This window comes from Cucurbitaria berberidis, assembly GCF_010015615.1.
Source record: "Cucurbitaria berberidis CBS 394.84 unplaced genomic scaffold K460scaffold_5, whole genome shotgun sequence".
Lineage (NCBI taxonomy): Eukaryota > Fungi > Ascomycota > Dothideomycetes > Pleosporales > Cucurbitariaceae > Cucurbitaria > Cucurbitaria berberidis.
The window spans coordinates 1198921-1215143 of NW_024468939.1; the positions used below are offsets into that span (position 1 = coordinate 1198921).

Below are 16223 nucleotides of genomic sequence, written 5' to 3' on the forward strand. Positions count from 1 at the left end.
TTAAGGAATTCAGGTGGAAGAATAGCTGCTCGTGAAGGGAAGTGGTGGATATGCTCTTTATAAGGCTTACAGCTCCGTTGTCTGTCTGCACTGATTACGCTAGCTAATCATTCCCAGACTGGTGTAGTGAAGGATGTGGTGCACCGCGAGGGGTATGCGTGCTACTTCCCGACGGGCAAAGTTTGAAATGACGTGGTATTGGTGGTTCGGGAGTTGGGACTAGATACTGGCTGGGTTCAAGAACACCAACTTAAATGCTTTCCGACGGGGAAAGCTTGAGATGACGTAGCGGGTTACCAATGTGGGGTTACGGCGTATGAACTTCCAATCAAACACATGACAAGTTGACTGTATTGACAGCCGTATCATGTACAAAGTAGACTTGATCGAAATGATAGTGTATTTGCATTGTCGCTGACGAAATAGAAACACCTTTGCCAGTCCAAGCCAAGCCAATACAAACGTATTTATACAAAACACCTCTTTGGAGAATCACAACTAGCAGTGATAAGGAGCAAAGTGGGTTATAAACCCGCCATGTCCTCACTATCCTTCTCAAGCTGTCTCTCCAAGCTGCCTAGCAGATCTGGCTCTGATGGCGGGGCAGAGGGGACAACAGGCGGTGCTTGAATAAGTTCTGGTTCAGGTGCAGCTGCTGGTTCAGGCGCGTCTACTGGCTCAGGCGCATCTACTGGCTCAGACATAGCTACTGGCTCAGGCATGGCTACCGGCTCAGGCATGGCTACTGGCTCAGGTGCAAGTTCAGACTGCAATGCTGGGACTGTAGTCTCGTTCGGAGTAGGTTCAGGAACCGAAGGCTCGATGGTCGTCGCAGAGGTCGGCATCTGATTGAGCGAGTTTTGTCGACTGTGAGAGACTGCAGACAATGGCAAGTCTGGTGAGCTCGAGAGGTCACGCCCTGCGCTTGGCTCCATCGTTTCGGGTACGGACGTTGGTAGCGCAGATGTATCATTCTCTACGAGAGACTGAGAGGTCTCGACGGAAGCTGTCACTGCAGATACCGGAGCAGCGAGTCCTTCCGGAGGAGCATCCTTTCCATCTGCAGTATCCAACCCTGAGACGCTTGTATGTGCAGAGGTTGGTCGCGAAGGAGTGGCCGGCGTTGAGGTGTGTTCCATGTCTTGGTCTTGGTCTTCGTCCTCGGAACCCTCCTCCCCAGAACCCTCCTCTTCGTCTCCACCAGCATCGACCATTGGAGTATCCCCTCCATCGGATGGCGCCACAGACCCATCTTCCTGCTTCAATCCGAAAACGGCAGGGCGGTCACTTCCAGGGTTGGATGTCGGCGTGTTTTGTTCCGTGGCACCTTCAGCAAACACCACTCTCTTCTTTCCACGACCAGGGCCTGCACGCTTCTTTTTCGGTGGGGGTGGCCGTCTCCTTGGTGGTGTCTGTTGCAAGATATCGTTGGCTACCACGACGCCCTCTGCATTCACAACCCCAACGCCTTCCACAACCGTGCCGGGTGCAGCAGTAGCTGGCGCCACCTCAACCGCAGCATCTGTAGGCTGAACCTCGCCCTCCACCGCTTGACCTTCGGGTACGAGGACTTTGTAGACAGCCACATTGCCGTCCGCATCCAGCTTCTTGATTTTAGTTTCTCTCAGCGCAGCTTGCGCCACCTGCCCATTTGAGTACGGTGATGGAAGGCCTTTCCTTCTTTTCGCAAGATACTCTGGCTCCGGCGCCTCAAGGTGCCGTGCTACCTTGGCATACTTCTTGACGGTAAATCCAGTTTGCACCTCCTTGCTCTCCTCTTCCTCATCTTTCATCTCATTGTCGTCTTCTGGTGGTGCGGGAGGCCTGTATATCTTTCCAGATCGCGCAGCACGGAGTAGCTGTTGTGAATGATCAGGTAACATGTGTGAGTCTCGTGGCATGGGCAGTTCAGGCCAGGCGCCCTTGTCCACAGGCTTGTTGTCGGCCGAGTTCGGTTCAATGGTAATCTCAACTTCCCGGTACTGATTGATAGGAAGTCCTTCTAAAACATTGTGCTCTATCTGACCGCGTCCTGATCTGTTGGACCGGTCTCTACTCCGAAACTAGTCACATGATGTTAGCCCAGAAACTGAGGTACCTTTTGAAACCTGATGCGATGAATTTGTGACTACTCTCGGTGCAATTGGTGCTGCTATAGAGGGTCTCTGCACGTGCTCTTGGAACTCCTATCACCTGGTGCGCGGAAAGAATGCGACAACCGCTGCTAGCAGCCGTCGCAGCGCTCCCAAAGTTTGCTTCGTTCCCCTTTACGACACCCATAGCGCGTTGAACAATGAAACTTGAGTGAAGAATAATGCACTGTGATAGAAAATATGGTATTGCGCGTGCGGGTCTTCACTTCCAGTCGCGCAGGTGTAGGGGCTGAGAGATGCAACATGGAGTGAATTCGAGATGACGTACCGGAGCCATAGTAATATGCGACTGCCTCGAGGCGGGAGTGCGCAGGCCAGGCGGAGGTGGAATTGGTGCTGGCGCAGTGCAACGGGAAGTCGCGATGCGGTGAAGGGAGGGCGCGTCGGTTTGAAGCAGCTGGGAAGGTGCAACCGTGCGCCACTATACCACATCCGGTCGAGTCGAGAATTGAGGGTGCAAGTAATCTCTGCCCCAGCCCTACCTGCTGAAATATCGCTAGCCTATACGTGTACTCAGGCAGTATATCTAGGTATCTGCAGTACTTTACAGTCACTCAACAGGGATGATGAAACGATGGTCGAGTGCTCTGTCTGAGGAGAGGAAATTGAAGTGATATATGAGTTCTACATGAACCGAATCGTCCATCTAAACAAAAAGTATGCACTGTTTGGAGACGCTCGAAACCGGAACCAGTTATCCTACAGCCCTGAATGACAGCTGTCAGTCATTCCACAAAAAAGTCGAGGTATTCCCCCCGACACGTGCGCCTGGTTGTGCGGGCAGAGCACGCCTGTATTCTTACAGAGTCATTTCTTCAGATTAATTGTACGCAGCTACCACAAGACCTTCTCAATCCCACCTAGAAGCGCGTCAGTGGTGTACTCGCATCGAACACATCTTGAGTTACCCTTGATCCTTTTGCCGTACAATATCTCCCTCGTTACCAGTCTGCTTGCCCTGTTTGCCACCCTCTACCACTAATCGGTCGATCTGGTAAAACTGGCTTATGACCGTTTGCCTCTGTGAACTGAAGTCAGTCTCTGAAGTCGTTTAGATTCTCAAGTCCGCATGGCATGACCTCCTCGTGTATCCCAGCCGCAAACGACCAACCCCAAATGCGACTACATCGCCCAGCTCTTTTCGCTTTTCCTGAAACTCCCATGCCAGTCCCGCCAGATGCCTAGCTATATGAAATGTATACCACGAACCTTCAACATTTGCAACTCTTTCAAGCCCTTCTGCATCAGCTCTTGTATCCTTCTTCCCTCCGCAACACTCTGGTGTTCCCGAAAGCTATCGCGTGTTCTTCGTTTGGCGTACTCGCGGAAATTGTAGGCGGCGAATTGGCTACTTTGCCTCAGTAATGAGCGATACTACAGATGCACAGTAAGCGAAGTTCCGTATCATTCGAACCCGGGCCTCTCCGCTGGTGCTTTTGTTGCATCGAGGTGAGGCTACCAATCGCAATGGTCTGAGGTGCGCAACGTTGGGTGCGACGGGCGTGTACACGTACAAGGGAGCGCACTTGGTAAGGCATGTCGCCTTTTGTTGCTTGTGCTAATGACATGTCGTGATGTGGGGAAACAGTGTTTGAGGTGTAGTCTTGGGCGTGCGAAAGAAATCGGTGATTATATCATAGGCCGTCGGTTCGGAGGAAAGTGCTGGAAGTCCGAGCTCTTTACTCGCCCGCGGCGGAGATGGTTCCCGCAGGGCCCACATGATTCTCAGATGGCTGAGAGTCACGAACATCGCATTATGAAGGGCTGCAGAATTTCCAGTGGTTCTTGGTTGATACTGCCTTTGAGAAAATTATATTCTGATTAGGCCAGGGGCCTGGAGCTGTTATACACGGAAGCGCTTTGGACCTCTCGCCCCACTCTGCAGGGGTATACAAATTGTTTACAAACTCCCAAACTCCCGCCATATGCAGTAGATAGTACTCTCCATCGCCAATGCATGGTATCAAGAGAAAAAGAAATGGTACTCGAGAGAGGAATAGATCTACACTTACTCGTGTTCTACTGGCGATGCTTTTCGTGGATCCTTCGAAGCTGTTCCTGCACGTTCATGCTCTGCATCTGCGAAAGACGAGCAGCATCTTTGACAGGGTCTGGCTGTCCATCGTATGATATTGCCGCTCTTTTCCTTCGAGCTTCTTCCTCAGCAGATATGGGTAGGCCGGTGGCACCGTCGTAGATATCGTCGCGCTGGCTAACGAGGCGCTTGAGGTTGGTCGAAATGTCAGCGGTGTTGATCGTGGTGGAGTATCGAGCTTCGGCCTTCTCCCGCTGTTCCTTCCAGCGCGGGTCTAGCAGTTCGACTAAAGTGAAATGTTAGTAAACGCTGTTTATAACAATTCAGGGACATGGAACTTACTTCGAATATGCTCATCCATCTCATTCGAGGGAATGTTTTGCTTGCAGTTAGGGCAAACAGCCATTTGAACGTTGCCCCTCTTCGCGGCGCCGCGGGGGACGTAGTCTGTGACAATGCGACCGGGCGCTCCCCTCGCCGCAGCCTGGGCACGCGCTCTCTGATCACTTTCGGCCTGGTGTTCTCTCGCCAGTCGCGCCTGGTCTTCCTCGCGCGCTACCTGTGCCGGAGCCCTGTAATCCTGAGGAGGCGGTGCATATGCTCCATACGGTGCTTGAACAGGTGGCGCCATTGGGACATAGCTTGGTTGCATCGGCGGTGGCGGTCCATGGTGCTGGGTGGCGTTGTAGTAGGTGGACTCGTCGGGCATGGCTTCCTCGAGGCGTCTCGTGGAGAGCGAGACCATAGCCTTCTGCTCGAGTGACTGGGATTGCAGGTCATTGAGCAGCGCTGGCGGAGGGAGATCAGCTGCATCGTCTGCTTCGTCGAACAGTACAGTTGCAATGACGGTGAAATCATGCCAGTCAATACTCGCAAATTCCCTATTCTCATCTTCGGCTTTTCTGACCTCCTTCTCCTTCTGAGCTGTCACGTACTTGACGTAGTCAGCGCGCTGTTTCGCCCGATCCAGAATGTGGAATCGATTGTTGATGTTGCGCTGCAACTCCTCGATGCGAGCCTCAACCGTTGCTTCTTCTTCCAGGAGGATCTTGTACTGCCCGACAAGCGATCGGAACAACTGGAAAAGGCTGTGATTCGGTCGAAGGAAGTCGAACTGGAAGTTGCCAGACTCACGGTTGCGCAACTCTTTCAGCCAGTTCTCGCCAACGCGCGCCGTGTATAGAGCTGTCAGCTTCAACACCTCAAGATCTTTTGCGCTAATGGTGGGCATGCGCGCAGAGAAGCGGAAGTTGGGAGGTTCTGGGGGGCCCTTGGGCTTCTCTACCACCGGCTGTGCACTCTGATTTGCAGAAGGCCCATGACCCTCCTTCAACTGCTGAAGATACCACAAAAAGTAGTCATTGTATGGGTCATCATCGAGGACGAATTGTAGGCTGCTTTTGGAGTCGCCCGCGACACGCAGTTTCAGCGGCGGTAGGTTCGCGTCGCCTCTGCGGTTGATGAAGTCGGCGGTTTTGGCAACGTTCTCGCGCACGTTTGGCGGAGGGATGACGACGTTCGATGGGGGCTTGACACTGAGCTCGTAGGCGCCTGCGGCAGCTCCGTCGCCGTTAGGGTTGGCCATTGCGGGTTATACTGCCTTGCGATCGGGCGGCGAGCTGATAGTTGTGGTTGGAGAGCTCGAGGTAAAGATTCCAAACGGCAGGCACGCGGATCATTCATTCCCCGTGGCACCAGCCACAGCTGTGGCGTCAAGCCACCTGGAAATGTTCCACGGCGCAATATATTCCACACATTAGCTTGCCGTGACCGTCATCAATCTTGATTGTGCGAATTGTTTTGAAGATAGACTGTGCATGCCATGATAGTGAGATTGAAAACTTCGCTCCCATCAATTGGTGCTGGCGTGCGTAACTCGCAGCTATTTTCAGCTCAGTTGTCCCAATTCGGCAAGGGCCCTCCCTGCTGTTCGAGTGGACAGCTTGCGAACTGCACAGGCTAGGATACAACCACTCCTTGCGGGACCCTCAATGCCCCTTGGTTGTTCATAACCATTACGACGCCCGTCCCTTTGCCAATTGACGGGACTTTCTTCACACTCTCATTAACTCCTCTTGTATACGCTAGGAGCTCACGGTGTCTCCTATAATATTGTTGAGGCATCCCAAGCATTCGACACCACTCCGCCCACCAGCTGGTCGAACCACAAAACGCCCTCACAACCCGCCATCATGGCGAGCCAAACGGCATCAAATTCCTACCTGGGCGAGAAGCCAAACACGCGCCGCTCAGGAAAGTCACCTTCGCGATCAGGAAAGTCACCATCGCGATCACCAGCACCAAACGGTCGGAAGCAGCAGCAGCAGCAGCAGAAGCAGAAAGTTCGAGCTTACACTTCGGAGGGAGTGCAGGACCATGATATTTTCAACCTCCCCGGCTCTGACTGGCAACTGCTGGTGGGATTGACCCTCATTGCATGCGTCGTACGATTATTCAGGATCGCTCAGCCCACCAGCGTTGTCTTCGATGAAGTCCAGTATGTTTCCGCATGTGTTAATACGTGTTCCTGGACATTCGCTAAATCTGTACCTTAGCTTCGGTGGCTTTGCATCCAAATACATCAAGGGCAAGTTCTTCATGGACGTTCATCCGCCGCTCGCCAAGCTCCTCATTACACTTGCAGGATGGTTGGGTGGATTTGACGGCGAATTCGACTTCAAGGATATTGGCAAGGACTATCTGGAGCCGGGCGTGCCCTATGTTACTATGCGCCTCTTGCCCGCCATTTGCGGTGTCCTGACGATTCCCACCATGTTCCTGACGCTCAAGGCGGCGGGTTGCCGTACAACCACTGCAGCTTTAGGAGCTGGTCTCGTCATTTTTGGTGCGCATACTAGTTTCATAGCAAGTGAACTACATACTAACAATCGTTAGACAACGCCCTCGTTACCCAGTCCCGCCTAATCCTCCTCGACTCCCCCCTCGTCATCTTCACGGCCGTTACCGCACTCGCCTGGACAAGCTTTACGAACCAACACGAGCAGGGTCCTTCCAAGGCTTTCCAGCCATCGTGGTGGTTCTGGCTGGCAGCGACTGGTGTTGGCCTCGGAGCGACCGTCAGCGTCAAGTGGGTTGGTCTCTTCACCATCGCCTGGGTTGGCAGCTTGACGCTCCTACAACTCTGGATCCTACTTGGCGATACCAAAAACGTGACGCCTCGATTGTGGTTCAAGCACTTCTTTGCCCGCATGTTCTGTCTAGTGGTCATTCCTGTGTCATTTTACATGGCCATGTTCGGAATCCATTTCATCTGCCTGGTCAATCCCGGTGAGGGCGATGGCTTCATGTCTTCTGAGTTCCAGTCCACTCTGAACTCCAAGGGCATGCAAGCTGTTCCGGCTGACGTTGCATTCGGCAGCCGCGTGTCTCTCCGCCACTGGAACACACAGGGTGGGTATCTTCACTCTCACAGCCACATGTACCCGACCGGCAGCAAGCAACAACAGATCACCCTGTATCCTCACAAGGACGAGAACAACGTCTGGATCATGGAGAATCAGACTCTACCAATCATGCCCGAAGATTACACTGGACCAAATCTCACAAGCCCCAAAGCTTGGGATGGAGTCGGCCCGACCTACATTGAGGATGGCGCCGTCATTAGGCTTTATCACATCACCACTGACCGCCGTCTCCATTCTCATGATGTCCGCGCACCTGTCACGGAGGCTGATTGGCAGAACGAGGTGTCTGCTTATGGTTACGAAGGGTTCGAGGGCGATGCGAACGACCTGTTCCGCATTGAGATCATCAAAGGCAAGTCCGACGGGGCCGAGGCGAAGAAGCGGCTCCGGACAATCCAGACGAAGTTCAAGCTCGTCCACCTTATGACTGGCTGTGTGCTCTTCTCGCACAAGATCAAACTTCCCGACTGGGGCTTCGAGCAGCAAGAAGTAACATGTGCTAGGGGTGGTACCCTTCCGAACAGCATCTGGTACATTGAAGGTAACGTTCACCCTTTGATGGATGCCGACGCGGAGAAGGTGAATTATCGCAACCCTGGCTTCTTTGGAAAGTTTTGGGAGCTGCAGAAGGTCATGTGGAAGACCAACGCTGGTCTTACTGAATCTCACGCCTGGGACTCGCGCCCTCCCTCCTGGCCCCTCCTTCAGCGTGGTATCAATTTCTGGGGGAAAAATCAGTTGAGTCACATCCAAACACCCGAACTGCATAGCGAACATACACTGACTTCGTATCTCAACGTGCAGTCGTCAGATCTATCTACTAGGGAATCCAGGTACGTTTCTAAATACTCCTTGGGCTACTTGTTTCTTATCCAAGAACTTGTTACTAACCTGCTTTAGTTATTTGGTGGAGCTCTAGTGTGCTCATTGCGCTTTACATTGTCATGAAAGGTCTTGCGGTTCTCCGCTGGCAACGTGGTTACAGCGACTACAGCAACGTCACGTTCAAGCGCTTCGACTACGAGATTGGCATGACCATTCTTGGATGGGCTTTCCACTATTTCCCCTTCTATCTCATGGCACGTCAGCTATTCTTGCACCACTATCTGCCCGCTCTCTACTTCGCCATTCTTGCTCTATGCCAGATGTTTGACTTTGTCAGCTACCGGTTTAGCATCTTTGGCCTGAAGCAGTATCCTGCCATCGGTCAGGCAGCAGCTGTTGGGTTCTTGGCTATCGCGATCATGGTGTTCACGATCTATTCTCCTCTGGCCTATGGCAATGCATGGACTAAGGATGCCTGCAATAATGCTAAGCTGTTTGAAAGCTGGGACTGGGACTGCAACAACTTTCTTGCATCGGTATGTTATGTTTGAGATGTACACGGTATGATATGCTAACATTTTATAGTACGAAGCATACAATTCACAATCCACCCCGGTGGCGTCGATACCCGCACCCTCATCTGCTCCTCCGCCTCCTGTTGCTCCCCAAATTCCGGTTCAGCAGGATCAAGCTAATGAGATGAAGCAAGAAGAAGTAGTCTCCGAGCGGGCTGCTGTCTCTCCTCCGCCGCAGGGCGCCCCTAAAGAGCTGCCCGTTGTATCCAAGGAAGAGCGTATTGAGTACCGCGACGAGAACGGGCGCATTCTCAATGACGATGAAGTATCAGCACTGGCAGGAAAGGTTAGCTTTAAGACTCGCTACGAGACGCGGACGCGCATTATCGATGCACAGGGCAAGGAGATCTATGAGGGCCTTGTGGACGCTCATGGGCCTGCTGAGGAGCATGGTGTTGCACCACCTCACCCTGATGCCGAAGGCATCAACCCAGAGACGCAGGAGCAAGAGCAGGCTGCTGCGGCTAGCGAGGCTCCGCCTACGGTGGAGGTAGTCGAGGACCAGAAGAAAGAGCAGAGCGTGGAGCAGCACAAGAACGATGCGAAGCCGGCAAGCGAGGCACAGGCGGCGACTCAGGAGTAACTCTTTCCATCTGGACCGGAATCCAATCGGTGTCAGACGAGAATGCCTTATGAAGCCCAAGTGATGTTCGTTTCTACATCTCCAAACATGGGAGATGATGTTGGGTGTCGCTCTTTCTCTTTTGTATTATAGGGATATTGTTAGAAAGCTGAATTAGGAAGCTTAAAGAGCTGGTGGCGCTGGATCTGACTGGCATATGGACAGAGGGTGGGCTGTATTTGTGGTGTATTTGTACAAGTGAATACATCCATCCTAGCTCGTCAATTTTTGCACACCCTATGCCGTTGAGCTGGCGGATAAGCTCGCACAGCAGGTAGGGCATTGGTTAATGAGTGTCTTTGCACGAATACATGTTAGTGCCTTCGAATCCTCCCGCCATGGCAAGAGCGCTAAAAAGCCAGCCATGTTCCAGTCATTTTTTCCATTGGCGCTTTATTAGAATGGCAAGCGACTCTGCCCCCCAAGACCCAGGTCTCGACCGCTGTGCCGTTGTCCGCCGAGCACAAGGATCGACCGTTCCGGACAGAAGATACCAAGGGCCTGGAATTTGATATATTTTAGTTCCATCTTCCCGCTAATCAAGTGGGCACCGCAATGCTTGTGATTTGATGCCGTCAACGGGTGCTACAGGCACGCTAGGCCCAAAGAAAGTAGTCAGGGCCAGGGTCGCGATCCATGATGTCACTGTGCAGGGGGCAACCAACATCTTCACTCTGGCCGCCACCCGGGGGTTGAGGGGAGGGGCTTTGCCGACGGCCAGGAGATACGGACACCTAGCATAGTCGCCGCGCCATGCCCTCTCGGAATTGACATGTGGTTAGCTGGCAACCGAGAGTGCAAGTGCAGTGGAAATGCCGCTACGCCAGGAATTCGACCCCACGAACCAAGACTGAGCCGCGGAACAAAGCAGGGTTACGGAATTTTCCTACCTCTGGCCTTGGAAACCTTATTAGAGCCTACCCCCCTTTTCCCACCGTAGTCTACATGCGTGTCCAGATGCACACTGCTCGATCAAGACCGTCCACTCTGTACTCCACGATCAAGCAACAGAGCGACAATGCCTCCGTCTCAACAAGGCCCGCTCTGCTCGTGTCTCCATCCACCTCTCACCATCACCCCTACGCAAAGCACGCACGCAAAACCGTGTGACCAGTCATCATCACATGACCCAATACCATCTACATCTACAACCAGCGTTGTCGTCTATATAGTGACAGATACATGTTACCCTACTGTATCCTCCTTCGACTCCAACATTGGTACGACTACCGTCGACTCGGCGCACAGCACCAAATCTTCGGCCAACGCGCGAGCCAAGAAAATCATATACCAAAACGACGGAGGGGGGTGCACAGTCGATATAGATAAGATTATTGAAGAGGTGCGACAGGGGCTGTATACAGGGATTGGGGTCGGTGGCAAGGAGGAGAAAGAAGGATGTTGTTTTGCGAGGAGGTGCGCGGTTGAGGGGAAACTGGTCGACGAGGATAGTGAGGATGAAGAATCTGGGGAGTCTGGAGTAGGGGAGCTTGATGGAGTAGTGGATCGGGACGGAGATTTGGACGTTGATATGGGTTGAAGCAATCTCCTGATATCCAGTCCATGTCATAAAGGGAGAATCAAGACTTGGGGAACATGGGAATTTCGCATCTAGGTTGCGTACCTTGGCGAGGGCGAGAATCGACACTGAGGATACCGTACACAACTTACCCCACCACCCGGGCCAGGAGCGCACACGATCGAGGAACTCGACCAGTATACCGAGTCAGCCCCGCCGCCAGTCTCCAGCAGAACCAAACATCTCTGGTGTTGTCTAGCCTAGCAACGAGGATGCTGCTCCTCGCCCAATTGGCGAATTATTGTTAGCATGTCGGCTGATGCGCGGTTCAATATATGATTATCGAAGAGGGCACGCGGAATGAGGTGCAGTGTTTGTGCCAGTATTTATATTCCTCACGCCCTGGTCAGCTCATTCAAGCGCCCGATTTATGCGCCTATTATGGCATAACCAGCAATTTATTGTCGTCGAAGTAGGCTACTTGCTAGTACTAGCCATGGACCTGTAAGGATGAGGAACAAGACAAGAATCACAAAAATAAAAGCTATGATTGAGAGGCATAGAGCAATTCAATTACCTGCAGTCTCTCTACCACTGTGCGACTGTTGGCAACCTGGGTGCGACGAGCTGAATATGCTTCAAATATAGCTTTCTACCCAAGAAAAATATAAGTAGTTACCTAGGGACAATGCATCCTATCCCATCTGTGGAGAGCACTTGGAAGTGCATGTTGATATCGATCCGAGTGTAGCCTAGGCTAAGGACCGAACCGTCTCCGCCACAGTCGTTCTTTCCCCACACCATTTGCAACCCACGTCATCGACCATCTGAGCAGCCACAACACCTCTATACTCTCCTGCTTTGCTGTCCGCCATGATCATTCCTTCTCCCAACACGCATCATGTCGGCAGGCTATTTCCCGAAGCGCGAAAAAGTCGGCCTTGAAGACCTCTTCAAAGGCCTCGTAACAGCCTCCCACATCCTCCACCACAATGGCATTCTCGACGCCTACGGTCACATCTCCGTCCGCTCGCCAGACAATGCCGCTACCTTTTACATGACATGCAACATGGCGCCAGCGCTTGTTAGCTCGCCAGACCATCTCGTCGAGTATCACGTCGAATCGGCCGAGGCGGTCGAGAAGAACAACACGAAGCCCGGGTACATCGAGCGATATATACACAGTGAGATTTACAAGAGGTTCCCGGCCGTGAATAGTGTTGTGCATAGCCACGCGAGCGATGTGTTACCGTATTGTGTTAGTGGTGTGCCGTTGAAGAATTGCATTCACATGGTAAGTAGTATCCCATATACATATCGCAAGGGAGACGACGGTCGCTGACTTGGGACTGCAATTTAGGCTGGCTTCTTGGGTACGTTCACCTCTTCAGCTTGACCATGTGCGCAGCGCTGACAGATTGCGATCGGCAGGGACTAACGTACCCGTCTGGAGTGCTTCAAGCTCCTGGTCCTCCGGCTCCAAGCACGATTTCCTCGTCCACGACTCCACACTGGGTGCTTCCCTCGCAGCATCGTATAAACCAGCTACTTCGGCAGGCTTCATCTATTCAAAGGTTCGATCCGCCCTTCCCTCGCAGCTCGGCGGCGCGTCCTCCGACCCGAAACTCGAGCCCGATCACGCCGTCGTTCTTCTACAAGGACACGGGTTCACCACTGTAGCGCATGGCATCGAGGAAGCCGTATACCAAGCGATATATACCAAGGAAGCTGCAAAAGCACAGACGGCAGCTTTAACGATCCAGAATGCGCATACTGGCTACGCGCTCGAGGGCAAGGTCGACGTCGAGGCAGGAGGGAAGATCAAATCCGGCAAAGCAAAGACTGATGGCGGTGAGTTGAAATATCTGAGCGACAGAGAGTCGCATGATGCCTGGGAGTCGATGTCGGGAACGCTTGCGCGGCCATGGGCACTCTGGTGTCGAGAGGTGGAGGTCAACCCACTGTACAAGAACGAATGCCCGGGAGGCGAGGATTGAACCCAAGAAGAGTAGTGTTATGCTCGATACCACTCAGGTACTGATTATCCCTTTTTTGTTCGTGTCTTGGAACAGTCGCAACCCGACATCAATCACCTTCATTACATGCGTCTCGTTGTCTTTTCTTGCCTTGTGAGCGTGGTCTCAAATACCATACCCAGCCTTCGACTCTTGTGCCACCCCAATGCATCTCGACACATGACTATCCTCTCTAATATTACAAGCGCTTTCAACCCTCCTCTAATTTCATCACTATTTAGGTCAAGCTGTTACCCTACGCAGCCTCGCCAAGGTGTCGAACGTGCTTGGCCCTGTGTAGTCCGCCACTAATGTTTCATGTACCCCCGGGCTACAGGACGTTCCCCTCGGAAACACGCGAGGCTAGATATTCGACATGTACATTGCGGATTATATAAAGAAATGTGACGACCGGGTACAGATGAGAGTATCACACCTGTCTTCAGTATACCTTATACTTCGGCAACCCTAGTCGTCATTCAAAACTCAGTTGATCACACCATATCGCAATTACATGATGTAGAGATCAAAGCGTGTTCCGTAGGGGAAATGACCTCTGTTTCGGAAGGAATGGCGCCGAATACCCTCATCTGGACTCCATGCCGGTGTTTCGATGCGGCCAGAACAACTAGATCGGCGGAAGTATTTGACCCTTTATTCCGAAGTGCTTCTTCGTTCTTAAAGGTATTTCCTTAAAGCTTGTTCCTACTTGTCGCTCTTTACTGTACTTTCGCTTCATTGGACATTCTTTCTCTCGTTTCAAACTACCACTATGTTTCTCAAGAGTGCTTTGCTGGCTACGGCCGCGTTGAGTAGTTCGGCCCTGGCGGGTAAGTTACACTATAAAAGAGCCAATCCCACTAGTGTCGTGCTGATCTGTCTTTGCAGCCTTTGGTGTAACGAAGAATGGTAACAATATTGTCGTCGATGCTGGATCAAGCAGCCCGCTCGTCTTCACAGTCAACGCGAACAGTTGCGACATCACGTCGATCAAGCTGCGCGGCGAAGAACTACAGTCTCCGGAAAAAGGGTCGCACATTTCGTCCGGTCTCGGAACTGCGACAGTCAAGTACGAAACTATCGGCAGTCAGTCATGTCACTTCTTACATTTATACTCGGACTAATCAAGGTTTGTAGGCCAATATATCAAAGTCACTTGCACAACAAGCACCTTGACGCATTACCTCGTCGCAAAGTCTGGCGAATCGACAATTTATATGGCCACCCACACCACGGCTGAGCCTACCATTGGAGAACTCCGTTTCATCGCTCGTCTCAAGAGCGCGTCACTGCCCTTGGAGTTTCCCTTCGGTGCTGTTTCGACCACCGCCGGATCTAGTTCGACGGTTGAGGGCTCCGACGTCTTCGTTGTGAATAGCCAGACCCGATCCAAGTTCTATTCCAGCGAGCGCTTCATTGATGACACACGGGTGAGTCTTTCAGTCCTCGAGAATGGAAGCAAGTACATGTTTACTGACAAAGAATAGCACTGTGTGAAGCGTGATGGTACCGACGCAATCCACGCTTGCTTCCTCCTGAACAGCTACTCCTACGAAGGCTCGTCCGGCGGCCCCTTCTTCCGCGACATCAACACGAACAACAATGGCCCCTCCACCTCGCTCACCTTCTACATGAACAGTGGCCATGTGCAAACGGAGAAATTCCGCATGGGTCTCCACGGCCCCTATGCTTTGGCTTTCACCAGATCCGGTGTTCCCGAAGGCGGCTCAAGGTTGGACACGACCTTCTTCAAGGACCTTGGAATAACCGGATACGTTGCGCCCTCGGGTCGTGGGACAGTCTCGGGAACAGCGTCGGGTGTTGGGTCCAGCTTTCAAAAGGTTCTGCATTGGTATAACGATGCTGCCCAGTACTTCGCGTATGCCGACAGCGCAGGCAAGTTCACCTCTCCCGCGATGAAGCCTGGAACCTATACCCAGGTCCTCTACCAGGGCGAGTTCAAAGTCAAGGCTGCGAGCGTGAGTGTCAGTGCTGGGAAGACCACCACGGCAAACATCGCCGCTGACACGGAGACCAAAACCTCCATTTGGAGGATCGGTGAGTGGGACGGCCAACCCAAGGGCTTCCGAAATGCGGACAAGCAGCTCCGCATGCATCCGTCGGACTCGCGAATGGCATCATGGGGCCCGTTGACATACACCGTCGGTTCAAGCAGCCTCGACAGTGTCCCTATGGCCCTTGTCAAAGACAACAACCCCTTGACTATCAAGTTCTCCAACACCTATACCGCAGCTGCAACTCTTCGTGTCGGCACTACCCTCTCGTTCGCTGGCTGCCGTCCCGCAGTCGTAGTAAACAGCTTCAACGCAGCCGCACCTGCTACACCAACCAAGATTGACTCCCGTGGCTTCACGCGAGGTGCCTACCGTGGCTTCGGTGAGGTGTACAACTATGCGATCCCCGCTGGCACCCTTGTCAGTGGATCAAACACCATTACCATCAGCTGCTTGAGTGGAGCCGCAGGTGGCGGTGGTTTCCTTTCGCCCAATGTTATCCTGGACGCCATAGAGCTTTTCAGATAGAAGTTATTGGTCGCATCGGGATCGGACGCATGAGTCTGAGTCAGAGGAGGAATGTTTTCTTTTCGACAGAAGAATTGGAGTACGCTGATGCGTTTGTCGCTCCTATAGCTGTCTTTTTCTTAGCTTGTACTCATCCTTCTTCTTTATCTTCGCTTGTACATAGTTTCGAGTCGACCTCGTACATACATAGTAATTTAAGTCAATCATTTGACATGTCGTTTTGTACTGGCTGAGATCTCGTTGATGCTTTTTGGGTTTGATTACCCGCGTTTGGCGTCAAGCAGCGGTCAGACTCTGTTCTGGGTCTGTCACGAAGGACTCGGAAGGAGCAAGGGCGTTGATCGGTCAAGACACTACCAAACGGAATCCTAAACGACTGGCAAAGTGGAAATTCATCCGGCTTGTCTCATACACCGCCGGCAGATGCCGTTGCTTGATATCAAATTCACTGCTCCCCATGCTGATGACGCTTTTCCAATCATAGAAGCTGGCTGGCTCTTCTTGTTATCTT

The 16223-nt window shown here is 52.5% G+C and overlaps 7 protein-coding genes across 7 annotated transcripts; 4 read left to right on the plus strand and 3 right to left on the minus strand.

The window, feature by feature from the left end:
- Nucleotides 1-71: 71 nt before the first annotated feature.
- K460DRAFT_369774 (uncharacterized protein) lies at nucleotides 72-2513 on the minus strand. Its single transcript, XM_040934025.1, has 2 exons — nucleotides 2422-2513; nucleotides 72-2063 (listed from the first exon to the last, which is right to left on the minus strand). Exons 1-2 carry the CDS (start codon nucleotides 2428-2430, stop codon nucleotides 525-527), a joined length of 1548 nt encoding a protein of 515 aa, XP_040784332.1. The 5' UTR covers nucleotides 2431-2513; the 3' UTR covers nucleotides 72-524.
- A 278-nt stretch (nucleotides 2514-2791) lies between these two features.
- K460DRAFT_369775 (uncharacterized protein) lies at nucleotides 2792-3789 on the minus strand. Its single transcript, XM_040934026.1, has 4 exons — nucleotides 3668-3789; nucleotides 3363-3527; nucleotides 3062-3174; nucleotides 2792-3013 (listed from the first exon to the last, which is right to left on the minus strand). The coding sequence occupies exons 1-4, from the start codon at nucleotides 3719-3721 to the stop codon at nucleotides 3004-3006; spliced, it is 342 nt and encodes a 113-aa protein (XP_040784333.1). The 5' UTR covers nucleotides 3722-3789; the 3' UTR covers nucleotides 2792-3003.
- Nucleotides 3790-3947: 158 nt separating this feature from the next.
- On the minus strand, nucleotides 3948-6001 carry K460DRAFT_419774 (uncharacterized protein). Its single transcript, XM_040938035.1, has 2 exons — nucleotides 4531-6001; nucleotides 3948-4474 (listed from the first exon to the last, which is right to left on the minus strand). Exons 1-2 carry the CDS (start codon nucleotides 5771-5773, stop codon nucleotides 4173-4175), a joined length of 1545 nt encoding a protein of 514 aa, XP_040784334.1. The 5' UTR covers nucleotides 5774-6001; the 3' UTR covers nucleotides 3948-4172.
- Nucleotides 6002-6327: 326 nt separating this feature from the next.
- K460DRAFT_369780 (glycosyltransferase family 39 protein) lies at nucleotides 6328-9971 on the plus strand. Its single transcript, XM_040934027.1, has 6 exons — nucleotides 6328-6685; nucleotides 6744-7033; nucleotides 7084-8350; nucleotides 8418-8446; nucleotides 8514-8974; nucleotides 9024-9971. Exons 1-6 carry the CDS (start codon nucleotides 6381-6383, stop codon nucleotides 9594-9596), a joined length of 2925 nt encoding a protein of 974 aa, XP_040784335.1. The 5' UTR covers nucleotides 6328-6380; the 3' UTR covers nucleotides 9597-9971.
- Nucleotides 9972-10653: 682 nt separating this feature from the next.
- Nucleotides 10654-11175, plus strand: K460DRAFT_358476 (uncharacterized protein; the record flags this gene model as incomplete). The annotated part of the gene is made up of 1 exon (XM_040932108.1): nucleotides 10654-11175. The coding sequence occupies one exon, from the start codon at nucleotides 10654-10656 to the stop codon at nucleotides 11173-11175; it is 522 nt and encodes a 173-aa protein (XP_040784336.1).
- An 880-nt stretch (nucleotides 11176-12055) lies between these two features.
- On the plus strand, nucleotides 12056-13151 carry K460DRAFT_291426 (uncharacterized protein; the record flags this gene model as incomplete). Its single annotated transcript, XM_040929280.1, has 3 exons — nucleotides 12056-12448; nucleotides 12515-12527; nucleotides 12586-13151. The coding sequence occupies 3 exons, from the start codon at nucleotides 12056-12058 to the stop codon at nucleotides 13149-13151; spliced, it is 972 nt and encodes a 323-aa protein (XP_040784337.1).
- Nucleotides 13152-13941: 790 nt separating this feature from the next.
- Nucleotides 13942-15712, plus strand: K460DRAFT_292970 (polysaccharide lyase family 4 protein; the record flags this gene model as incomplete). The annotated part of the gene is made up of 4 exons (XM_040929384.1): nucleotides 13942-13999; nucleotides 14058-14255; nucleotides 14307-14611; nucleotides 14669-15712. The coding sequence occupies 4 exons, from the start codon at nucleotides 13942-13944 to the stop codon at nucleotides 15710-15712; spliced, it is 1605 nt and encodes a 534-aa protein (XP_040784338.1).
- Between the last annotated feature and the right edge of the window lie 511 nt (nucleotides 15713-16223).

What these genes read in the sequence shown, in the direction of transcription:
- K460DRAFT_369775 (XM_040934026.1), bottom strand. Translation starts at nt 3,721, where the DNA reads ATGTCATTAGCACAAGCAACAAAAGGCGACATGCCTTACCAAGTGCGC. An exon ending in CTTACCAAGTGCGCTCCCTT is followed by an intron (nt 3,528 to 3,667) that starts GTACGTGTACAC and finishes GTGCATCTGTAG; the next exon opens with TATCGCTCATTACTGAGGCA. An exon ending in AAGAGTTGCAAATGTTGAAG is followed by an intron (nt 3,175 to 3,362) that starts GTTCGTGGTATA and finishes TTCAGTTCACAG; the next exon opens with AGGCAAACGGTCATAAGCCA.
- K460DRAFT_419774 (XM_040938035.1), bottom strand. Translation starts at nt 5,773, where the DNA reads ATGGCCAACCCTAACGGCGACGGAGCTGCCGCAGGCGCCTACGAGCTC. An exon ending in GATGGATGAGCATATTCGAA is followed by an intron (nt 4,475 to 4,530) that starts GTAAGTTCCATG and finishes ATTTCACTTTAG; the next exon opens with TCGAACTGCTAGACCCGCGC.
- K460DRAFT_369780 (XM_040934027.1), top strand. Translation starts at nt 6,381, where the DNA reads ATGGCGAGCCAAACGGCATCAAATTCCTACCTGGGCGAGAAGCCAAAC. An exon ending in AATTTCTGGGGGAAAAATCA is followed by an intron (nt 8,351 to 8,417) that starts GTTGAGTCACAT and finishes CTCAACGTGCAG; the next exon opens with TCGTCAGATCTATCTACTAG. An exon ending in GCAACAACTTTCTTGCATCG is followed by an intron (nt 8,975 to 9,023) that starts GTATGTTATGTT and finishes AACATTTTATAG; the next exon opens with TACGAAGCATACAATTCACA.